The sequence below is a fragment of the Boeremia exigua genome (assembly GCF_020726555.1).
Source record: "Boeremia exigua strain MPI-SDFR-AT-0100 chromosome Unknown C7974scaffold_3, whole genome shotgun sequence".
Taxonomy (NCBI): Eukaryota; Fungi; Ascomycota; class Dothideomycetes; order Pleosporales; family Didymellaceae; genus Boeremia; species Boeremia exigua.
Window position 1 is genome coordinate 791280 of NW_025763520.1, and position 16480 is coordinate 807759.

The following is a 16480-nucleotide window of genomic DNA, read 5'->3' on the forward strand; positions in this document are numbered from 1 at the left end:
GCGGGCTCGCCAATCACTTGTCCCTTGGCATGAAACGGCTCTCCCATCATCAGGCGGTAATATAATAGATGACACTCGTCGATTGCAACATTCGTCGCCGGTCTCAACCAAGTCCCGGTCCTGCAATTATCCAGAGGCGTGACCTCAACCGCCGGCAATTGGCGCCACAGATGAGATGCGCAGACTGCATACAGCGAGGCGATTTCCCCTTTCAGTGCTGTGGCCATTGCTCAATCTAAACCTTCTCGGTCTGGACTCGTCGCGTTGTTGCACATGACGCCGAGCAACGCTTCGCTACGATAGAGAGCTGTTTGACACGGTAATGACTCTATAGGAGCGTTGGGTCAAGAACGCTTTCTCGGTCCGAAAACAATTAATGGCTGCTTGCTAGCGAATATGTTCTGTTTCCAATGATCAATTTCAGTTCGTAACTTGTAGGCGTGTTTGACATGACAAGCTCCCGGATAGATTGTATAATATGGAGATTATTGACAACGTTGTCAGGCGACTACCTACTAGATTTGCTTACGGCTCAAGGTATCGACTACCGACAGGTCCGTTTCCAATGCGGCGGGCTTAATGGGGCACGAGTATAGCCATATAGGAACCGGTGCCAAAACGGAGTGAGGTCCTGACTCTTCTCTGCTACGCCAGTATGAAGTACTCGACCATCGTAAGCACTCTGCTCACTGGTGCCTCTGCGCACACGATTTTCACCCAGCTCCATGTCAACGGGGTGGGCCAGGGACACACCAAGGCCGTCCGAGTTCCGGTGCGGTAATTCGCAGCGTTAAGCTGCTCAAGCGTACTCGTATTGACCATTCCTTAGACCTATGATGGCCCGATTACTGATGTGACCTCAAACGACATGATCTGCAATGGAGGGTACTGTAGACGAACCCTGAGATCATCGAGTTCCTCAGCTTACACATTACAGTCCCAACCCACTTAACCAGCCCCTCCCCAAGGACATCATCAACGTCGTAGCCGGTGACAAGCTCAAAGCCGAATGGCACCACACTCTCGACTCTACCCCCGAGACTGACCCGTCGGACCCGATCGACCCGGGCCATCTCGGGCCAATCACGGTCTACCTCGCCAAGGTAGACAGTGCCTTGACGACTACTGTCACAGGTCTCAAGTGGTTCAAGATCTACGAGGACGGCTTGGACTCGAAGGGCGAGTGGGCCGTGACCCGCCTCTACAACAACAAGGGGAAGGTGGAATTCACGCTGCCAAAGTGCATTCAGAACGGCCAGTGCGTTCGTATGCCCCTCATCACGAATGTCGCTGATATTAATAGGTATCTGCTCCGTGCGGAGATCATTGCGCTTCACGCTGCTTCCAGCTATCCGGGTGCTCAGCTGTACATGGAGTGCGCGCAGATCAATGTCTCGGGCGGCGGCAGTGCCTCGCCGCCGACGGTCAGCTTCCCAGGCGCGTACAAGGCAACGGATCCAGGTATCAAGTTCCAGCTCTTCTGGCCGATACCAACGAATTACACGATCCCCGGACCAAGGCCATTCACCTGCTGAAGAGGGTACGTACAGGTAGGGGAATGACGGCACACACGTGAGGGTGACGGCTGGCACGAAGGAACGAAGGAAGAGCTCGGAGAGAGCTTTGTAGTAACGAAGAATGAATACATGCACTTCCTTTCTTGATGCCCTGTGACGCCAGACTCCACGCTGCAAAACCCCAAATGAATGTTCATTTGTTCATGCTCATCCCGCCAAAAACCCTATCCAGCTCCTCCGCCTCTCTTGACTGTGCAGCCCCTCCACCTTGCCCTCGGCCCTGAGCCTGCCCATCCCCATCCATAAGCCCCTGCTCCTGCGCCTTCAACCCCTCATCCACGTTTTCCGGCTTCAAGATATGCACCCCGCTATCCAGCCATCCCGGCGCAACCCTCCGTTTCTCCGCAAGATCCTCAGCGTCTCTGCGCTTCTTGTACTCGTCGAGCGTCTTCCTCGCGTCGGCCTCGAGTTTGGCAAGGTGCTCTTGCAGCGCCGTACAGCTGCGCAGGATCTGGTCTGGGTGTGCTGTTTGCCCGCTTGCGGATTGGATGTACTGCGGCGGTTCGGAGGGGTTGGACTGGTTGGCTTGCAGGATCGAGGGCGGGAGGGTCGACGGGAGGGTAACGTAGGAGTATGGCAGTGGTACGCTGTGCGGGAGCGAGAGGAAGGGCGAGACAGTCAGAGGCACCTGCGCCAGTAGCGGATGTGGGTCTGGGATACGCTTAGTGGAAGTCAACAAGTGCGGCCGTTGTGCGACTTACGTTCGTCGTGCATATTGCTGTACTTGTACACTCTGTGTAGGTAGAATACTCGACGCTTGTGTCGTGAGATTTCGCTGTTTGTGAGGTTGCGGTGGCTGAGGACTAGTGCGGGATGATGCGTGGTGGGGAAGATGGAGCTGTGGAGCTCCGATGCAGGTACCAACATTGGCATGCTCTTGCACGTGAAAGTGTGAGAGTTGGCTCTACTACTAAATCGAGCTTGCTCTTTGGAAGCTTGACAAGTGATCTAGCAACACTACCCTAACAAGATCTCGCCATAGCTGTAGTAGCGGCTATTAAATATTAGAGCGTGGAACGGCAGTGCGACCAGCCGCACCGTGCTAGATTAATCTACCAAGAGATAGCTGTGAGGTATAACATGTCACTCGAGTCCCCAAACCCAGCACACGTTTCGAAATCCGCAACCCCGTCGCGAAAGTGGCATTACAAACATATGAAATTCGAAATAAAGTGGGGAATCTCGAAGGAAGAATATTGAACATCGACGCCTAGTGCACAGCAACCATGCCGCTACACAACCACAATGCGCAACGCTTAGCGACGGCCGTGCGAGCGGTTGACGCTGCCCTGCATAGAGTCGACATCGGTCTCGAGACGCTTGATCTCGGCGTGGCTGGCCTCGAGGTCCTTGTTGAGGCGGTCGCGCTCTGCAATGAGCTTCTGCTCCCACTGCCTGAACCGCTGCTCCTCGACCTTGACCTGCTCGGTGAAGCGCTTGCGGAGAGCCTCCTCCTCCTCCTTGAATTTGGGGTTGTCGAGCTTTCTTGGGCGAGCCTCGCCAAACTTCCGTGTCTCCATCTGCTGTGCGCGATACACCTCGTAGTGGTTCTCCTCGGTGGTGTGGATGAGGTCGAGCATGTGAGTTCGGATGAGGATAGCGCGGAGCTTCTTGAAGTCGCAGTGCTCCTCGTTCTCGACTTCAGCGACACCCCAGGCGTACTGGCGGCCCTTGACAGTGCGGCCGTCGTTGGTCTGAACGTCCTTCTCGGAGCCGATCACGGAGAAGGGCATGGCATCGATCAGGCCGTGAGCGTGTGCCATGGCAGCAGCGTCATCGTCCTCAAGCGGGGGCTGGTAGAATTTGATGCCCTGTGCTTCAAGGACCTGGCGAACCTATACAACGTCAGCAATTTATTTCTGATGTATAAGCGCTTTCACGTACCCTGTTCTTGAACTTGACGAGATCCGTGGGGCTCAGGGTGTCGGCCTTAGCAACAACGGGGATCAGATTGACGCGTGTGCACAGCTTCTTCATGACCTCAATGTCGAGGGGCTTCAAGGTGTGGCCAGTGGGGCGAATGAAGTACAGGCAGGCGTGGACACGCAAGTCAATCTTCTCCTTGCGCTGCGGCTGCTGCTCCTGCAGCATGTAGGACTCGTGCTGGTCGTCGAGAAACTCGATAATGGGCTGCCACGAATCGCGGTTGTTGACGTAGTCGCCGAAGCCGGGGGTATCGATGACAGTCAGGCGGACTACAGCTGTTAGCCAGGTGTTCGTGTTCGGTGGTATCACTGGATGTACCCTTGAAGAATTTCTCCTCGAGCTCAGCCTTGGTGATCTCAATCTCGACGGTCTTGTCCATCTGCTTGTGGTGTCGTCGCTTGTGGTCGGCATAGTTCTTGATGGTTGTGGAGAAAAGGGTGTTGATGAAGGTTGTCTTTCCGAGACCGGACTCTCCAGCGACCTGCATGCGTGAGTATGGAGACGCATATGATTCTGTAGCATGCTCACCATGATCGTGAATGCAGCGCCGCGCTTAGCAACAATCTTGTGCCTGTACTATATTAGTTTCGAACGCTGTGCGTATCGTGAGAGGGGTCGCACCTCTGGTTGGGCAGCTGGAGCGAATGGTCAGCTCGAAGTTCGCGCAAATCGTAGAATGGGATATACGCACATTGGCAATGCCAATTGGGGAGGCTGACTCGGCCATCGTGAGCTGCTGTGTTCAGGATGTCGTGTGTACAAAGGTCTGGGGCGGGCGTCAGTTGAGCTACGTGGTATTGACTGTGCTTGTTGCGTGCGGAACTGACGTGATCGGTTTCCGGACGGATGGATGGAGCTGGCACCGTCAAGAAGAAGTGCGCGCTGCAGTGGTGGGTGGAGAGTGCTGGGAGAGGTGGTGTTAGGACAATTTGGCGTCCCCTTTCTGCACCACGCCCATTCGGTAGGCACGGTCCCTGAACGGGGAAGTCGCGCTACTGCGCGCCGTCGCTCTGCTAGTCTGAGCTTTGACCGCGACTTCCAAAAAGTTTCGAGATGATGCTCTCGCACGCCCCGCCGTGATAAGTAGGCAGCCTTGAGGCCACAATATTGCTGGTACCTCCACAATGAAGACTGATTTCCAGGTATGTTATGCGACACTGCATGTACTCTTTGCGATGCTGCTCACACCGTGTTAGTTCTCAAATTTGCTCGGAACCGTCTACAGCAGAGGCAATCTGCTGTTCACACCAGATGGAACATGTCTGCTGTCGCCGGTCGGTAATAGGGTGACCGTTTTTGATCTCGTCAAGTATGCTTCTTTCGGAAACCGTCAACATTGAGGCTAATAGCCTCCAGCTCCAAATCGTACACCCTTCCCTTTGCGCACCGAACGAACATTGCCCGCCTGGCGCTCAACCCTCGCGGCAACCTGCTCCTCTCTGTCGACGAGAACGGACGCGCGATTCTTACAAACATACCACGCCGAGTCGTCCTCTACCACTTTTCTCTCCGCGGCGAAGTCACCGCCCTCGCTTTTGCGCCGTCCGGGCGGCACTTCGCGGTTGGCATTGGCAGGCAAATTGAAGTATGGCATACACCATCGACACCAGATGTTGCGGAGGGCGACCTGGAATTTGCGCCTTTCGTGCGACACCGCATGTACACAGGACACTATGACGCTGTCCAGAGCATTGAGTGGTCAAGCGATTCAAGATTTTTCCTCAGTGCATCCAAGGACCTGACAGCACGGATATGGAGTGTCGATGAAGAGGAGGGCTCTGCACAAACTACACTTGGAGGCCACAGGCAAGCTATTGTAGGCGCATGGTTCTCGAAGGACCAAGAGACGATCTATACGGTCAGCAAGGATGGTGCGTTGTTCATGTGGAAATACATGCTTCGATACGATGCACCAGACGATGCCGACGAGGAAGATGACGACAACCTTCAGTGGGGTATTGCTGAGCGACACTTCTTCAACCAGAACAACGCACACGTTACATGCGCTGGTTTCCATGCGCAATCGAAATTACTGGTCACTGGCTTCTCGAATGGCACCTTTTTCATCCACGAACTCCCCGAGTTTGCGCAGATTCAGAGTCTGAGCATATCGCAAAACGACATCGACTATGTTGCGATCAATAATACTGGAGAGTGGCTTGCATTCGGTGCTTCAAAGCTGGGGCAGCTGCTAGTTTGGGAATGGCAGTCCGAGTCGTACGTTCTGAAGCAGCAGGGCCACTTTGACTCGATGAACACAATCGCGTACTCGCCTGAAGGCCAACGGATCATAACAGCAGCTGATGACGGCAAGATCAAGGTGTGGGACGTGAACTCCGGATTTTGTGTTGTAACATTCACGGAACACATGGGTGGTGTAACAGCCTGCGAGTTTGCAAAGAGGGGCAATGTCCTGTTCACAGCAAGTCTGGACGGATCAGTAAGAGCATGGGACTTGATCAGGTACCGTAATTTCCGCACATTTACAGCACCATCGAGGTTATCATTCTCATCGCTAGCGGTCGACCCCAGCGGCGAGGTTATCTGCGCCGGCTCGCTCGACACATCCGATATCCACATTTGGTCTGTCCAGACTGGGCAACTTCTCGATACTCTTTCTGGCCACGAAGGGCCGGTGTCGACGTTGGCGTTTTCTCCAGATGCATCGACACTTGTTAGTGGAAGTTGGGACAAAACTGTTCGTGTCTGGAACATCTTCGCACGCACACAGACCAGCGAGCCGCTGCAGCTGATGGCGGATGTCCTTTCCGTTGCCTTCCGCCCCGACTCGAAGCAAATAGCTGTCACTACCCTTGATGGCCAACTGACTTTCTGGAACGTGTCTGATGCCGCGCAAGAGAATGGTGTTGATGGCCGTCGCGATGTCTCTGGTGGGCGAAAGATGTCAGATCGTCGCACAGCAGCCAACGTTGCTGGTACCAAGTCTTTCACCACAGTCAGGTACAGCGCAGACGGCTCATGCGTTCTTGCTGGTGGCAACAGCAAATACATTTGTCTTTACGATGTGCAGTCTGGTGTCTTGCTGAAGAGGTTCACTGTATCCGTCAACCTCTCGCTGGATGGCACACAGGAGTTCCTCAACAGCAAGTTGTTGACAGACGCAGGGCCACAAGGCCTCATCGATGAGACTGGTGAAGCTTCAGATATCGAAGACCGCCGCGACACCACACTACCTGGCGCACAGAAGGGTGTCGGCGCAAGAAAAACGCGCCCCGAAGTCAGAGTGCCCGCAGTAGCATTTTCGCCAACAGGACGAGCATTCTGCGCGGCTTCGACAGAAGGACTCCTCATCTACTCACTCGACAACGTCTTCCAGTTCGACCCCTTCGATCTTGACATCAACGTTACACCTTCCACAACTTTCGAGACTCTTGCGCAACAAGAGTACCTGAAGGCACTTGTCATGGCTTTCCGTCTCAATGAGCGCAACCTCATTCGCCGTGTCTATGAAGCCACGCCAGTTGAAGACATTCCTCTTGTTGTCAAAGAGCTACCAGCAGTCTACCTTGGTCGGTTACTGCGCTTCGTTGCAGTTCAGGCTGACGAGTCACCACATCTTGAATTCAATCTTGTTTGGATAGAATCCCTTCTCAGCAAACATGGACGATGGATGAAGGACAACAAGAGCGGTCTCGAAGCTGAATTACGCAGTGTAGAGAAGGCCGTCAAGCGGATACAAACAGAACTTGCAAGACTGGCAGATGAAAACATCTACCGGATAGAATACCTACTCGCACAGCCAGTTGAGACAGTCGAGAAGTCTCGAGAGCTTGACTTTGAGGTCAAGTCGATAGGCAACAGCGTTGTTGATGAAGAGATGATAGATGGCGAAGATGACGAGGATGAGGGAGGGTGGGAGGGCTTTGAATAATCACGTCAAATAGATTTAAAAGCCTGCGAAGACAGGCATTCATTGGTTCATTGAAGATCTATCCTCCTTGCCTTCTTGCCGTGGCATTAACAAGTGCTCCAAGCATTCACGACGCGATTCCCAAATCACTCTAGCGTGACCCCACCCCAGCCATCCTACGTCAACCATCGCTCAACTTCCTGAGACATCTGCATCACCCAAACCATTTCCCACAACACGATAGAGCTCTAAAACTACAATTCAGCAATGTCGTCTCGTTGTTCTAGTAATGCGCAATCACTCGCGTCTTCCGTCAATGTGACCGCGCTTCTATACGAGCAGTATCAGAACGCACCGAAAGATGATTGGGATCGGCTCTTGAAATGCTGGGGCATCTCTGACTGTGGAGACTGTCATCGTAGTAAAGGGTCCTGTGGATGGTGTCCAATTGTAAGTTGTATTCTGTCTTCCTAACATGGTCTCACACTGTATGTACATGCAAGTAGCCGTAGTACGCAAACAGAACGAGACCACAAACACCGCCTGTCAGTCGCTCACGTATTTCTAGTCTTCAACGTGTCTTCCTCTGCCCACTGACCGCCTTTCTAGAGCATTCCCGCTCTTGACGCCAGTCAGGTACAAAGGCATCTGCGCCGTCGGCTCCGAGCGATTTGAGCTTAGGACCAGTGGCTTGGGCTGTCAGGTCTCTACGATCACATTCTTGACCGCTATTGTCACTATCTTTGCGACCATCTTCGGGCTCTTGGTCATCTACGGTTTGACGATTGTCGGCAAATGGCTCTACCTCGTGAGCCAGGGAAGCAACAACGGCTGGGTTCAGTATGCAGATGGCACAGGAGAGGTCTGGATCAGGAAGGAGAGCTGGGGCAAATGGTGGAGGAGAACTATCGGGCGACAGAAAGAGTCTGAAATTGAAGAGGTAGATGAGGGTACGAACGAGATAGGCTGGAATTGGTGGAGGATGGCGAAGAGGAGTATCAACGGATCTGCTGATGAAGGACGGGTGCGCCTTGAGTGATCTGCTCCGACTCAAGCATGCTGGCTGCTTCACGATGGACCAATCCATTCTTACCTTCACTTACGTCATCAGTCGCAACATTGAGTTTCGTTTGCAGTGAACCAGTCCTTCTCTTACCTTACTTTCCAGCGCACGTGCGTCCCCGCGTGGCCCCACTGCATAAGGTCTGCTCCTCTACCCTGCGCACATTCTTCTTTCTTAACTCCCACTCACAACCCGACCAGCTTTCGTACAGTTAGACAATAAACCTTCCAGCTCTGTCAGACCAACAACTGTCGTCATGTCCTGGCCTCCAGGCAGCGTCTTTCCTTCTGGGGCAGAAGCAAAAGGCTCTCATGTGTCTTCGCCCAACCCCGTTCCCAAGCTATCTTCAAGTAAAGTCGGCGTAGCCGGTCTTGCTGAACGCCGTCGTGAAGGTTTGTACATCCGTGATTCAGGTGTGTGTCTACGACTGATGTGATCAACTAGCTGCTGCGCGTCGCAACGAGAGGATGCAGGCTCGCGCCGCTGCGCGCAGTGATAGCGGTCGCAAGAAGAACAGGTGGAGTACAGTTTCACTTTCTAGTGAGCCTAGACAGGTGGCAGATGCGCTGGCTCAGGCCAATGTTAATGACGCCCGTACTTTGCAAAACCGCGAGAAAGAGAGGTCAGTATTGTCCGTGACTCATTTGCATATGCACTTACCAATCCACAGCCCTCTCGAAACTCGGGATCTGACCGGAGGCATGTCCGCTGGCTCAAAGCCTAGAGTTGAGAGCATCAAGAAGTGGGCGCACCTTGGGAAGCAGCCGCACAACGGTTCGATCCAAGCCTTCCGTTCGCGATATGTTGATGTCCCGCTATCCCACAGCGAAGCTGCTGTGCCCACGAACCCAGATGATACGCCCCCAACCAAGGTCGAGAATATCCGCTTGCCTCCGCATCCCCAGCAAAAAGTCAATGATTGGTCAAAGCCAATATTTGGCTTCTTCGATATAGATCGGCCTACAGGCGAGCCTCATGGCGCTTCAAGGTCGTTTCTTACAATCTCCTGATTTCTACCAAATCACTGACTTCGTCCAGGGTTCAAGAAGCCAAGACTCAAGCTGTGGACGAATTTCAGAATGAGAGCGCATCGACAGCTCATTTTCGTATACTCCGAGCTGGAGACCCATCGCAGGCCTTCACTCAGCCACTTCATGACGACGCCGAAGACACGGCAACGTCTGTGCAGTGCAGGTCCCGAAGCTACTCAAGACTTGAGCGACTACGCAGTGTTCCACCCTACTCAGCCAGGTCCGCCCGCGAGAAGAGAGTTGAGCTCGTAAAGACGTTCTGGGAGAAGCTTCGCATCCAAGAAGAGGCTGAGATGAGAGCGGAGGCAGTTGCCGACACTGCGGCCACAGCTGAGACTTTCGAAGGGCGCCCTTTGCACGACGGTCACGATGAAAACACACTAGGTGACAAACGCTTCAACGATGGTGACACCAATTTGGACGTCTTGACACGCAGGCTTGATACTTTGGGCATGGGTAATCTACTATCCCATTCGGACGACCCTTGGGACCTGTCCGTTCATCACTATGCCTCAGATGCGGCCACTATCGATGTATCGGATGTTGAGTCAGACGAAGACTTCGGTTGTGAGTATCTCGCTCTCTCACGAGATCCAACACCACATCCGTCTACTCCCACGTCTGTGTCCGACACACAAAACCTTCGACACTACACGCCTTCCGAGGACTGCGACTATCCTGATCTCTTGTGCCCAGTTCCGGTGACAGACTGTTCTCGCTTTCCCCATGGTAGCAACGCAACACGCGACGACGCTGGCACGCTTGCAGCTTCGAACAAAGGTGGTGCAGAAGTCCTCGCCTCAGCACCAGCCTCAGTCTCAGTCTCAGTCTCAGACGATGAGGATTCTTCGCCATCGCCTCAAATATCTGGTGAGATGTCCCTCAAAGAGGCTTTGGGGATCTTAGGCCTTGTTCGCTACAGGTCCGTCGATCGTGCCACACTGAAAAAGCATTTTCGTAAGAGTCTTGGTTCGGTCGACTTCGTTACAGCGACTCGTGCCCTGAGTATGATCGCCGACCACCAAGCCGAGCGTAGATGGATCATTCGTCTGCGATGGGATGATGCTCTTGATGAGAAGCTGCTCCAATGTGGCTCCGGTTTCAAGACCGAGAATTGGTACAATTCTTACCTTGCTCAGTACTTGGGAACTACCGTGCTCGATTGTCGCGAGCGTTTGGAGCATCTCAACTGCAAGGCGGAACAGTCGCAACAACCCGAGTTGGATACGAACGATACCGTTTCCCAGAAGGCCACCGAAGGCTGTACTGCAGAGCGTCACGAGCCCTCTCCCGATATGACGACCGATGAACCTCTATCGTTGCCATCGCCCAAGCCGAAGAGTTCATCTATGAAATATATGAAAGTTGAGGCTTCTGCTAGCGAAGATGCTGCTGACGATGTCTCTTTTCACACTCCAACCGAGGTAGCAACCTGGGGCTCCGGTGTAGACAACGCGTTTACCAACTCCGATCCTTGCAACTGTGGAGGCTTTGGCCAATGCTTGGGGCACTGCACTGAGGCGCCTGTCCCCGATCATAACGAGGCAGCCTGTTGGGATACTGGCGGTGCTTGTAGTGGATGCGGAAGCACCTGGTGTAACTGTCCCTCAGATCCAGTCTCCCACGATGAAGCCTCGAAGCCAACTTCTGTGACCCAAGATGATGCTTGGGGTAACGCGGGAGACATCCCAGATTTTTGTACTGGATGCGGTGGTCCAATGGGTGACCAGGTATTTCCGTGGGGCAGTTGCTCGCCAGCATGTGCCGGTGGCTGGGATACTCCGAGCACTGATGCTGCCTCTAAACCTCGACCTGCTTCCTTCTGGCCCTGCATAGTCACCTACTGGGCCACCATCGAGTCTGGCGACGAGACGATCAACATCCCCATCGACGACAAGCACGTTCACGGTCCTGAGAAGACCATTGCCAGCAGTGGCATGCACAAGGTCTGGAAATGGATCCACGACAAGGGCGTTGGTGACAAGATTAGTCTGCAAGATGCTTATGACTTGGCTGAGTCCATGCATAAGGGAGAGGACGAGAGCACGGTCGAGACGCTCGCTAGCAAGGCCAAGTTGGAGAAATCGAACTGGTGCCCTTGGGGTGACGCCTGATTTACCTTGGCTCTATCTGCAGGCGGTGTTGGAAGGGTTCAATTTCTTGACGGCATTTGGGCATTGGGCTCCTGGTTCTGGCCAGCAGTCGGGAAGATGGCATTCATCGAGATATGCGTATGGATACAACGAGGCACTTACACGATGCCTTATGGATGTTTGATAGCATGAGCTCGGCAAGGCTCGTAAGATTTGGTTAATACGCGATACCAACAAACATCATGAAAATCATCTGTGTCAATCTCCATCGAGGCTAGATCCTTATGTCGTTTTTTTTGTATTTGTGTCTTCTTGTTCATATCTCGCAGCCACCTTGTCCGCCTGAGTGACTCCCCCATAATATTCCGCTGTCCCCGCATCCCATCATCTATTGACTCTGACTCCCGGTCCTTCCATCATCTCAGAGCAGCCCCTTCCTAGCCAAGTCGACCTTCTGGGCAAACTCGCCGTCCTTCCACCCGCCCTTGCTACCACAGATCGCAATTCCTTCGCCCAGTTCGACCTTGTCTTCGGTGGCCTCCCATGCGCAGGGGCAGTGGTGGGGGAAGTGTACGCAGGAGAGGGTGCCGGGGCAGAGGTAGTGTGAGCATTGTGCTGTGACACATTAGTTTGACTTCCTTCCCTTGTGGCTACTTAGTCACGTCAGATGATCAAAACATACCGTTCTCGTACTGTGCCTGGTACCACGAACTGTCGCTTCGCACGTTGGCTTGCTGCTGCTGCTGTTGCTGTCCGTTGCCGCCGAACATTTGATCAAAAAAGCCGAATTGCGCGGTCGCCGTAAGCGTCCAGAGACCGAGAAGAAGGAGAAGTTTGAGCATGGTCGCTGTATCTGATCTTGTACGTAGTGACTGTGCAAGTTGGGAGTTACTCAAGAAGTGACGATGTTGCTGATGTGGAGCTTAACGTCGCCCTTCGCTGATTGGCCAACCTTAAGTGGGAACTACAGGGATGTGCAGCCAAGACCCGAGCCCTCTCGGTGGTCCGCAAAAATTCCATCTCGAAATTCGCGAAGCTTGCAGCTCCTCAACCGCCAACGTCCAACACCGCCGTTCACCACCCACAAATACCGCCGCCATGCATCTCATGTACATTGCCGACCCCGCGGACCCGACCAAGCGCATCTACACCCTCCAGAAGGTTATCGATGGCAAGGTCTCCAAGAGCGCACACCCAGCTCGCTTCTCGCCCGACGACAAGTACAGCAGGCATCGCGTGACCATCAAGAAGCGCTACGGACTCCTGTTGACACAGCAGAGTAAGTCGATGATCTCAGTATGCAGAGGATAGGCGTGTGAAGAGATGGACATGGAGGGCAGCACACGGACTAGGCCTGAAGATGGAAACTTGCGAAGCTACGAACAGGACTGACAATCCCACAGAGAACAAGGTTGCCGAGCGCGCTTAGAACGAATAACTACACACTGCATCCGCAACTGGGCGTGTTCAAGCTGTAGCAACGCACCAACTTGCGCAGCCGAACGCGCCGCACTCAGGGCGCATTCAGCTGTTGGGATGACTACGATGTAGAAAAAAGGCACGGCATGGCGTTATACGGCGTACGGGCGGAACTGCAGTCCAGTATTCTACGACTAGCACGAGCCCAGGGTTTTTTGACGAAGCACCAATACCAATTTCTCACTTCAAAGTTCAAACTGCACACCAGACGCGCCTCACGTGTCGCTCGACCCACCACTGACACCTAAACCTGCTCTTCCTGCTGCTTCTCCCCGCTCACTTTCTCACTCATTTCGACACCCATCTCCCCCTCCTTCCGCTCGACCCACTCCACGTCCTTCCTCAGTATTCCCGTCAACATAATAACATCCACAATGACAAGCTGCAATGTATTTGCCACCCCGTCCGTCGCCCCCACCGCATCTCTCCACGCCAGCACCACACTCCACGCCGCCACGCACCACAGCAGCGCGTCCACCCCCGCGCCCCGCACCACCCGCCGACCCAGCTTGAGATCCACACTGCGCTCCACGAGCTTGGAAGTGCAGTCGGCGATGTACACGAGCTGTGCGAGCAGCGCAAGGGTCGTCATCTTGGGAATGCGTTTTCGCGGCGGGCCCCAGCGATCGATCAGGTGGATGACGAAGTGACTGGTTTGCAGGGCCAGGATGAGCGCGAGGGCTGCGCGGCGGGTAAGTTTTCGAAGAGCGGATGTTCTCATCTTGCTGTGACTGTTTGCTTGATGTTGTGTTTGATGTGGATGATGAATGTTGTGAGGGTTGGAGAGGCTAGGCTGTAAGGCCGGAATCAGGGTTGATATTGGTGAGATGCGGTGGTTGCTTACTTCCCACCCCGGCCAATCAAACACCCGCTGCATACACACGTCACATTGCCTTTCAAGTGCATACTCATTCCAGGTTTTCAGTATCCACGAGCCGCCCATGGCTCCATCGCACCAAGCCGAGCTTACCGACGCTGGTAGGTGCTGTTACCTAAACATCTTCTCTAATCTTTACAGATCTTGTCGATACATTACTTCTGATTCAAAATCACCGCATCCAGGCTCTTCGACCAGCTAATTGGCAGGCCATAACATTATTAGGCAGGAATGAGCTTGAATGGAGAGTTTCAGTTCGGGCTCTGCGGTCAACATGCCGCGATAAGATTGTGTTGGATTCTACAGACGCGCCAAGTGGCTTTTCACACGTGCAGTATCCTTTCTCGGAGTACCGCAGGAACAACCTCGGTCTCATAGAAGTGTTTGATGCCTTCCGCACAGCTTCGTCGTACATATCGAACCAAGCGTGCACGGCCCTCTCCATCTCACTCGACTGTGCATGAACCGACTTCCAACCCCAAACATGATTCATCATGTTTTCACTCTTGACTAGTCTCCGGCGTCTTAGGGTTAATTCTATCTACAACACCCTGCCGTGCTTGAATCGCGTTCGCCCGCCACCCATCAGATCATTTCGACTTCCTTTCCAACCAACATCTGCGTGCCTTAATCGTGACGACGAAGACTACTTCCGCTACACCAGCGGCCGCTGGCTCTGGGACGAAGAAACCCAGCTTCGCGAGCGGTACAAACGCTTCAATGTATCTGCGCTCCAGAAGATCGCGGTCAAGACCGTTGGCGCGCGGTCTTGCGTGGCCATGAGCAAGCTTGCGGAAGGCGGATCCAACAAGGTCTTTCGGCTCGTCATGGACGATGGCGCCGTTGTGATTGCACGCATCCCGAATCCCAATGCTGGGCCGCCGTTCAAAACAACCGCGTCTGAAGTGGCGACTATGGATTTTGTATGTTGGCTTGTTCGTGCGAATCAAGTTCGCGGGCTGATGAGTGTGAACCTGTAGGCTCGGACGGTGCTCGAGATTCCTGTGCCGAAGGTATTGGCATGGAGCGCGGAGGCCGAGAATCCTGTAGAGTCTGAGTACATTCTGATGGAGGAGGCTGCTGGTACTCAGCTCGGCGAGGTTTGGGACAAGATGGAGATTGGTGATAAGCTCAAGATTGTGGACGATATTGTCGCCATTGAGAGAAAATTCACGTCTATATCATTCACTCGGTATGTTTGCCAGCCTGGCGCGTTTTTACGGGCATAACTGACAGTCGATCACAGTTATGGGAGTCTTTACTTCGCGAGCGACGCCTTCCCGGGCTGCGAAAAGCTCGAAATTGTTGGTGATCTACCGCAATCATTGAGAAACGTGATGAAGAACCGCTTTGTGATAGGTCCAGTCGTTGATCGAGACTTTTGGCATCGAGAACGGGCATCAATGGATATTGATCGCGGTCCATGTGAGCTGCATTGTATACAGACCATACATCACCGTCTCGTCAATAATTTTGTGTAGGGAACCGTGCTTCAGACTACCTCTTAGCAATAGGCCAACGAGAGATTGCCTGGATAAGGAAATATGCCGCACACAAGCCGGTAAGCGGCCTGCTTGCAATATCTGAAGCGCAGCGCACTCCAGAGTCCCACATCGTCCTTTACAAGAAGTTCCTAGACGTTGTTGAGTATCTTTTACCAGAAGGAGAGGAGATCAGACCTACCCTATGGCATTGGGACATCCACGCACCTAACATTTTCGTCGACAAAGATCATATTACGGGTCTCATTGACTGGCAGGATATATGGGTCGGTCCCTTGTTCCTTCAGGCTCGGCATCCGCGGCTCGTAGCTTACAACGGAGAGCTCATCACAAAGCTACCTAAAAGCTACGATACTCTTGAAGACGGAGACGAAAAGGAACACATTCGGACCCAGGTTGAGAAGTCGATCATCTTGTGGACATACAAAACTGAGACCAAAAACGCAAATCCAATCCTCCACGATCTATTGAGCATAAACCAAGGGCGCAACAGGCGAGACACTGTAGATTTCTCAGCCAATACGTGGGATAGAGACATCATCCCCTTCAGGCAATGTCTCATCCGCATAGCACGGTACGTTGACGCAACACCAGCCATTGTTTTCAGCATCAGCCGCTAACATGTGAGACTCACAGTCACTGGAACGAGATCAATAGTGAAATTCCCTGTCCAATAGGGTTCACCGATGAGGAGCTGGAAGCTCATCTCCGGGATGGGGAGGGCTGGAATTCGACCGCGGACTTCTGGGACTCGGTCCAGGGGTTTGTCCAGCGCGATGGATGGACGTCAAACGAGGATTACGAACAGGCACTTGAGATATTCGCGCAGATTAGAGATCAGGGACTGGAGAGCTTGAGTGGCAAGGAATTGGTGGCTTTCGAGGAAGGCACTCGCTGGGCTGTGAGAAGGCCTGAAAAGATCAAAAACGTGTAATTCATACGAGCCAAACTTAGATCTCCTAGAACATAGGTGACAATACAGTGCAACTAGACAATTAGTAACAATGCCATGGCGATGCTGGCAGAGAGAGAAGGCTGACTACTCGAGGTTGCGAGGCGCG

General features: G+C 53.4%; 10 protein-coding genes across 10 annotated transcripts; 6 read left to right on the top strand and 4 right to left on the bottom strand.

The window, feature by feature from the left end:
* The first annotated feature begins 421 nt into the window (after positions 1-421).
* On the top strand, positions 422-1705 carry C7974DRAFT_124483 (glycoside hydrolase family 61 protein). The gene is made up of 4 exons (XM_046135224.1): positions 422-772; positions 830-885; positions 938-1258; positions 1304-1705. The coding sequence occupies exons 1-4, from the start codon at positions 656-658 to the stop codon at positions 1533-1535; spliced, it is 726 nt and encodes a 241-aa protein (XP_046000010.1). The 5' UTR covers positions 422-655; the 3' UTR covers positions 1536-1705.
* Positions 1706-1710: 5 nt separating this feature from the next.
* Positions 1711-2291, bottom strand: C7974DRAFT_431681 (uncharacterized protein; the record flags this gene model as incomplete). Its single annotated transcript, XM_046144797.1, has 2 exons — positions 1711-2228; positions 2279-2291. 2 exons carry the CDS (start codon positions 2289-2291, stop codon positions 1711-1713), a joined length of 531 nt encoding a protein of 176 aa, XP_046000011.1.
* Positions 2292-2626: 335 nt separating this feature from the next.
* On the bottom strand, positions 2627-4410 carry C7974DRAFT_124454 (Septin-domain-containing protein). The gene is made up of 6 exons (XM_046135223.1): positions 4195-4410; positions 4125-4138; positions 4032-4074; positions 3822-3984; positions 3462-3772; positions 2627-3412 (listed from the first exon to the last, which is right to left on the bottom strand). Exons 1-6 carry the CDS (start codon positions 4228-4230, stop codon positions 2834-2836), a joined length of 1146 nt encoding a protein of 381 aa, XP_046000012.1. The 5' UTR covers positions 4231-4410; the 3' UTR covers positions 2627-2833.
* A 133-nt stretch (positions 4411-4543) lies between these two features.
* Positions 4544-7419, top strand: C7974DRAFT_461333 (WD40-repeat-containing domain protein). The gene is made up of 3 exons (XM_046146166.1): positions 4544-4645; positions 4700-4812; positions 4860-7419. Exons 1-3 carry the CDS (start codon positions 4628-4630, stop codon positions 7393-7395), a joined length of 2667 nt encoding a protein of 888 aa, XP_046000013.1. The 5' UTR covers positions 4544-4627; the 3' UTR covers positions 7396-7419.
* C7974DRAFT_387665 (uncharacterized protein) lies at positions 7419-8676 on the top strand. Its single transcript, XM_046141193.1, has 2 exons — positions 7419-7824; positions 7943-8676. Exons 1-2 carry the CDS (start codon positions 7642-7644, stop codon positions 8411-8413), a joined length of 654 nt encoding a protein of 217 aa, XP_046000014.1. The 5' UTR covers positions 7419-7641; the 3' UTR covers positions 8414-8676.
* A 17-nt stretch (positions 8677-8693) lies between these two features.
* Positions 8694-11664, top strand: C7974DRAFT_421633 (uncharacterized protein; the record flags this gene model as incomplete). The annotated part of the gene is made up of 4 exons (XM_046144298.1): positions 8694-8829; positions 8882-9059; positions 9108-9425; positions 9476-11664. 4 exons carry the CDS (start codon positions 8694-8696, stop codon positions 11580-11582), a joined length of 2739 nt encoding a protein of 912 aa, XP_046000015.1. The 3' UTR covers positions 11583-11664.
* Positions 11653-12475, bottom strand: C7974DRAFT_469617 (long chronological lifespan protein 2). Its single transcript, XM_046146431.1, has 2 exons — positions 12244-12475; positions 11653-12176 (listed from the first exon to the last, which is right to left on the bottom strand). Exons 1-2 carry the CDS (start codon positions 12401-12403, stop codon positions 11983-11985), a joined length of 354 nt encoding a protein of 117 aa, XP_046000016.1. The 5' UTR covers positions 12404-12475; the 3' UTR covers positions 11653-11982.
* A 184-nt stretch (positions 12476-12659) lies between these two features.
* Positions 12660-12990, top strand: C7974DRAFT_409994 (H/ACA ribonucleoprotein-like protein complex subunit 3; the record flags this gene model as incomplete). The annotated part of the gene is made up of 2 exons (XM_046143431.1): positions 12660-12840; positions 12965-12990. The coding sequence occupies 2 exons, from the start codon at positions 12660-12662 to the stop codon at positions 12988-12990; spliced, it is 207 nt and encodes a 68-aa protein (XP_046000017.1).
* Positions 12991-13064: 74 nt separating this feature from the next.
* C7974DRAFT_124546 (uncharacterized protein) lies at positions 13065-14197 on the bottom strand. The gene has a single exon (XM_046135225.1). It carries the CDS (start codon positions 13981-13983, stop codon positions 13285-13287), a length of 699 nt encoding a protein of 232 aa, XP_046000018.1. The 5' UTR covers positions 13984-14197; the 3' UTR covers positions 13065-13284.
* Positions 14198-14744: 547 nt separating this feature from the next.
* Positions 14745-16353, top strand: C7974DRAFT_304993 (kinase-like domain-containing protein; the record flags this gene model as incomplete). Its single annotated transcript, XM_046138001.1, has 5 exons — positions 14745-14840; positions 14898-15109; positions 15164-15342; positions 15399-15993; positions 16056-16353. 5 exons carry the CDS (start codon positions 14745-14747, stop codon positions 16351-16353), a joined length of 1380 nt encoding a protein of 459 aa, XP_046000019.1.
* Positions 16354-16480: the final 127 nt, after the last annotated feature.

What these genes read in the sequence shown, in the direction of transcription:
- C7974DRAFT_124546 (XM_046135225.1), bottom strand. Translation starts at nt 13,983, where the DNA reads ATGGGCGGCTCGTGGATACTGAAAACCTGGAATGAGTATGCACTTGAA.
- C7974DRAFT_469617 (XM_046146431.1), bottom strand. Translation starts at nt 12,403, where the DNA reads ATGCTCAAACTTCTCCTTCTTCTCGGTCTCTGGACGCTTACGGCGACC. An exon ending in CCAGGCACAGTACGAGAACG is followed by an intron (nt 12,177 to 12,243) that starts GTATGTTTTGAT and finishes AATGTGTCACAG; the next exon opens with CACAATGCTCACACTACCTC.
- C7974DRAFT_461333 (XM_046146166.1), top strand. An exon ending in ACCGTTTTTGATCTCGTCAA is followed by an intron (nt 4,813 to 4,859) that starts GTATGCTTCTTT and finishes AATAGCCTCCAG; the next exon opens with CTCCAAATCGTACACCCTTC.
- C7974DRAFT_124454 (XM_046135223.1), bottom strand. Translation starts at nt 4,230, where the DNA reads ATGGCCGAGTCAGCCTCCCCAATTGGCATTGCCAAT. An exon ending in GCGCTGCATTCACGATCATG is followed by an intron (nt 3,985 to 4,031) that starts GTGAGCATGCTA and finishes TCACGCATGCAG; the next exon opens with GTCGCTGGAGAGTCCGGTCT. An exon ending in TCGTCAAGTTCAAGAACAGG is followed by an intron (nt 3,413 to 3,461) that starts GTACGTGAAAGC and finishes GACGTTGTATAG; the next exon opens with GTTCGCCAGGTCCTTGAAGC.
- C7974DRAFT_124483 (XM_046135224.1), top strand. Translation starts at nt 656, where the DNA reads ATGAAGTACTCGACCATCGTAAGCACTCTGCTCACTGGTGCCTCTGCG. An exon ending in GACATGATCTGCAATGGAGG is followed by an intron (nt 886 to 937) that starts GTACTGTAGACG and finishes TACACATTACAG; the next exon opens with TCCCAACCCACTTAACCAGC. An exon ending in AAGTGCATTCAGAACGGCCA is followed by an intron (nt 1,259 to 1,303) that starts GTGCGTTCGTAT and finishes TGATATTAATAG; the next exon opens with GTATCTGCTCCGTGCGGAGA.
- C7974DRAFT_387665 (XM_046141193.1), top strand. Translation starts at nt 7,642, where the DNA reads ATGTCGTCTCGTTGTTCTAGTAATGCGCAATCACTCGCGTCTTCCGTC. An exon ending in CCTGTGGATGGTGTCCAATT is followed by an intron (nt 7,825 to 7,942) that starts GTAAGTTGTATT and finishes ACGTATTTCTAG; the next exon opens with TCTTCAACGTGTCTTCCTCT.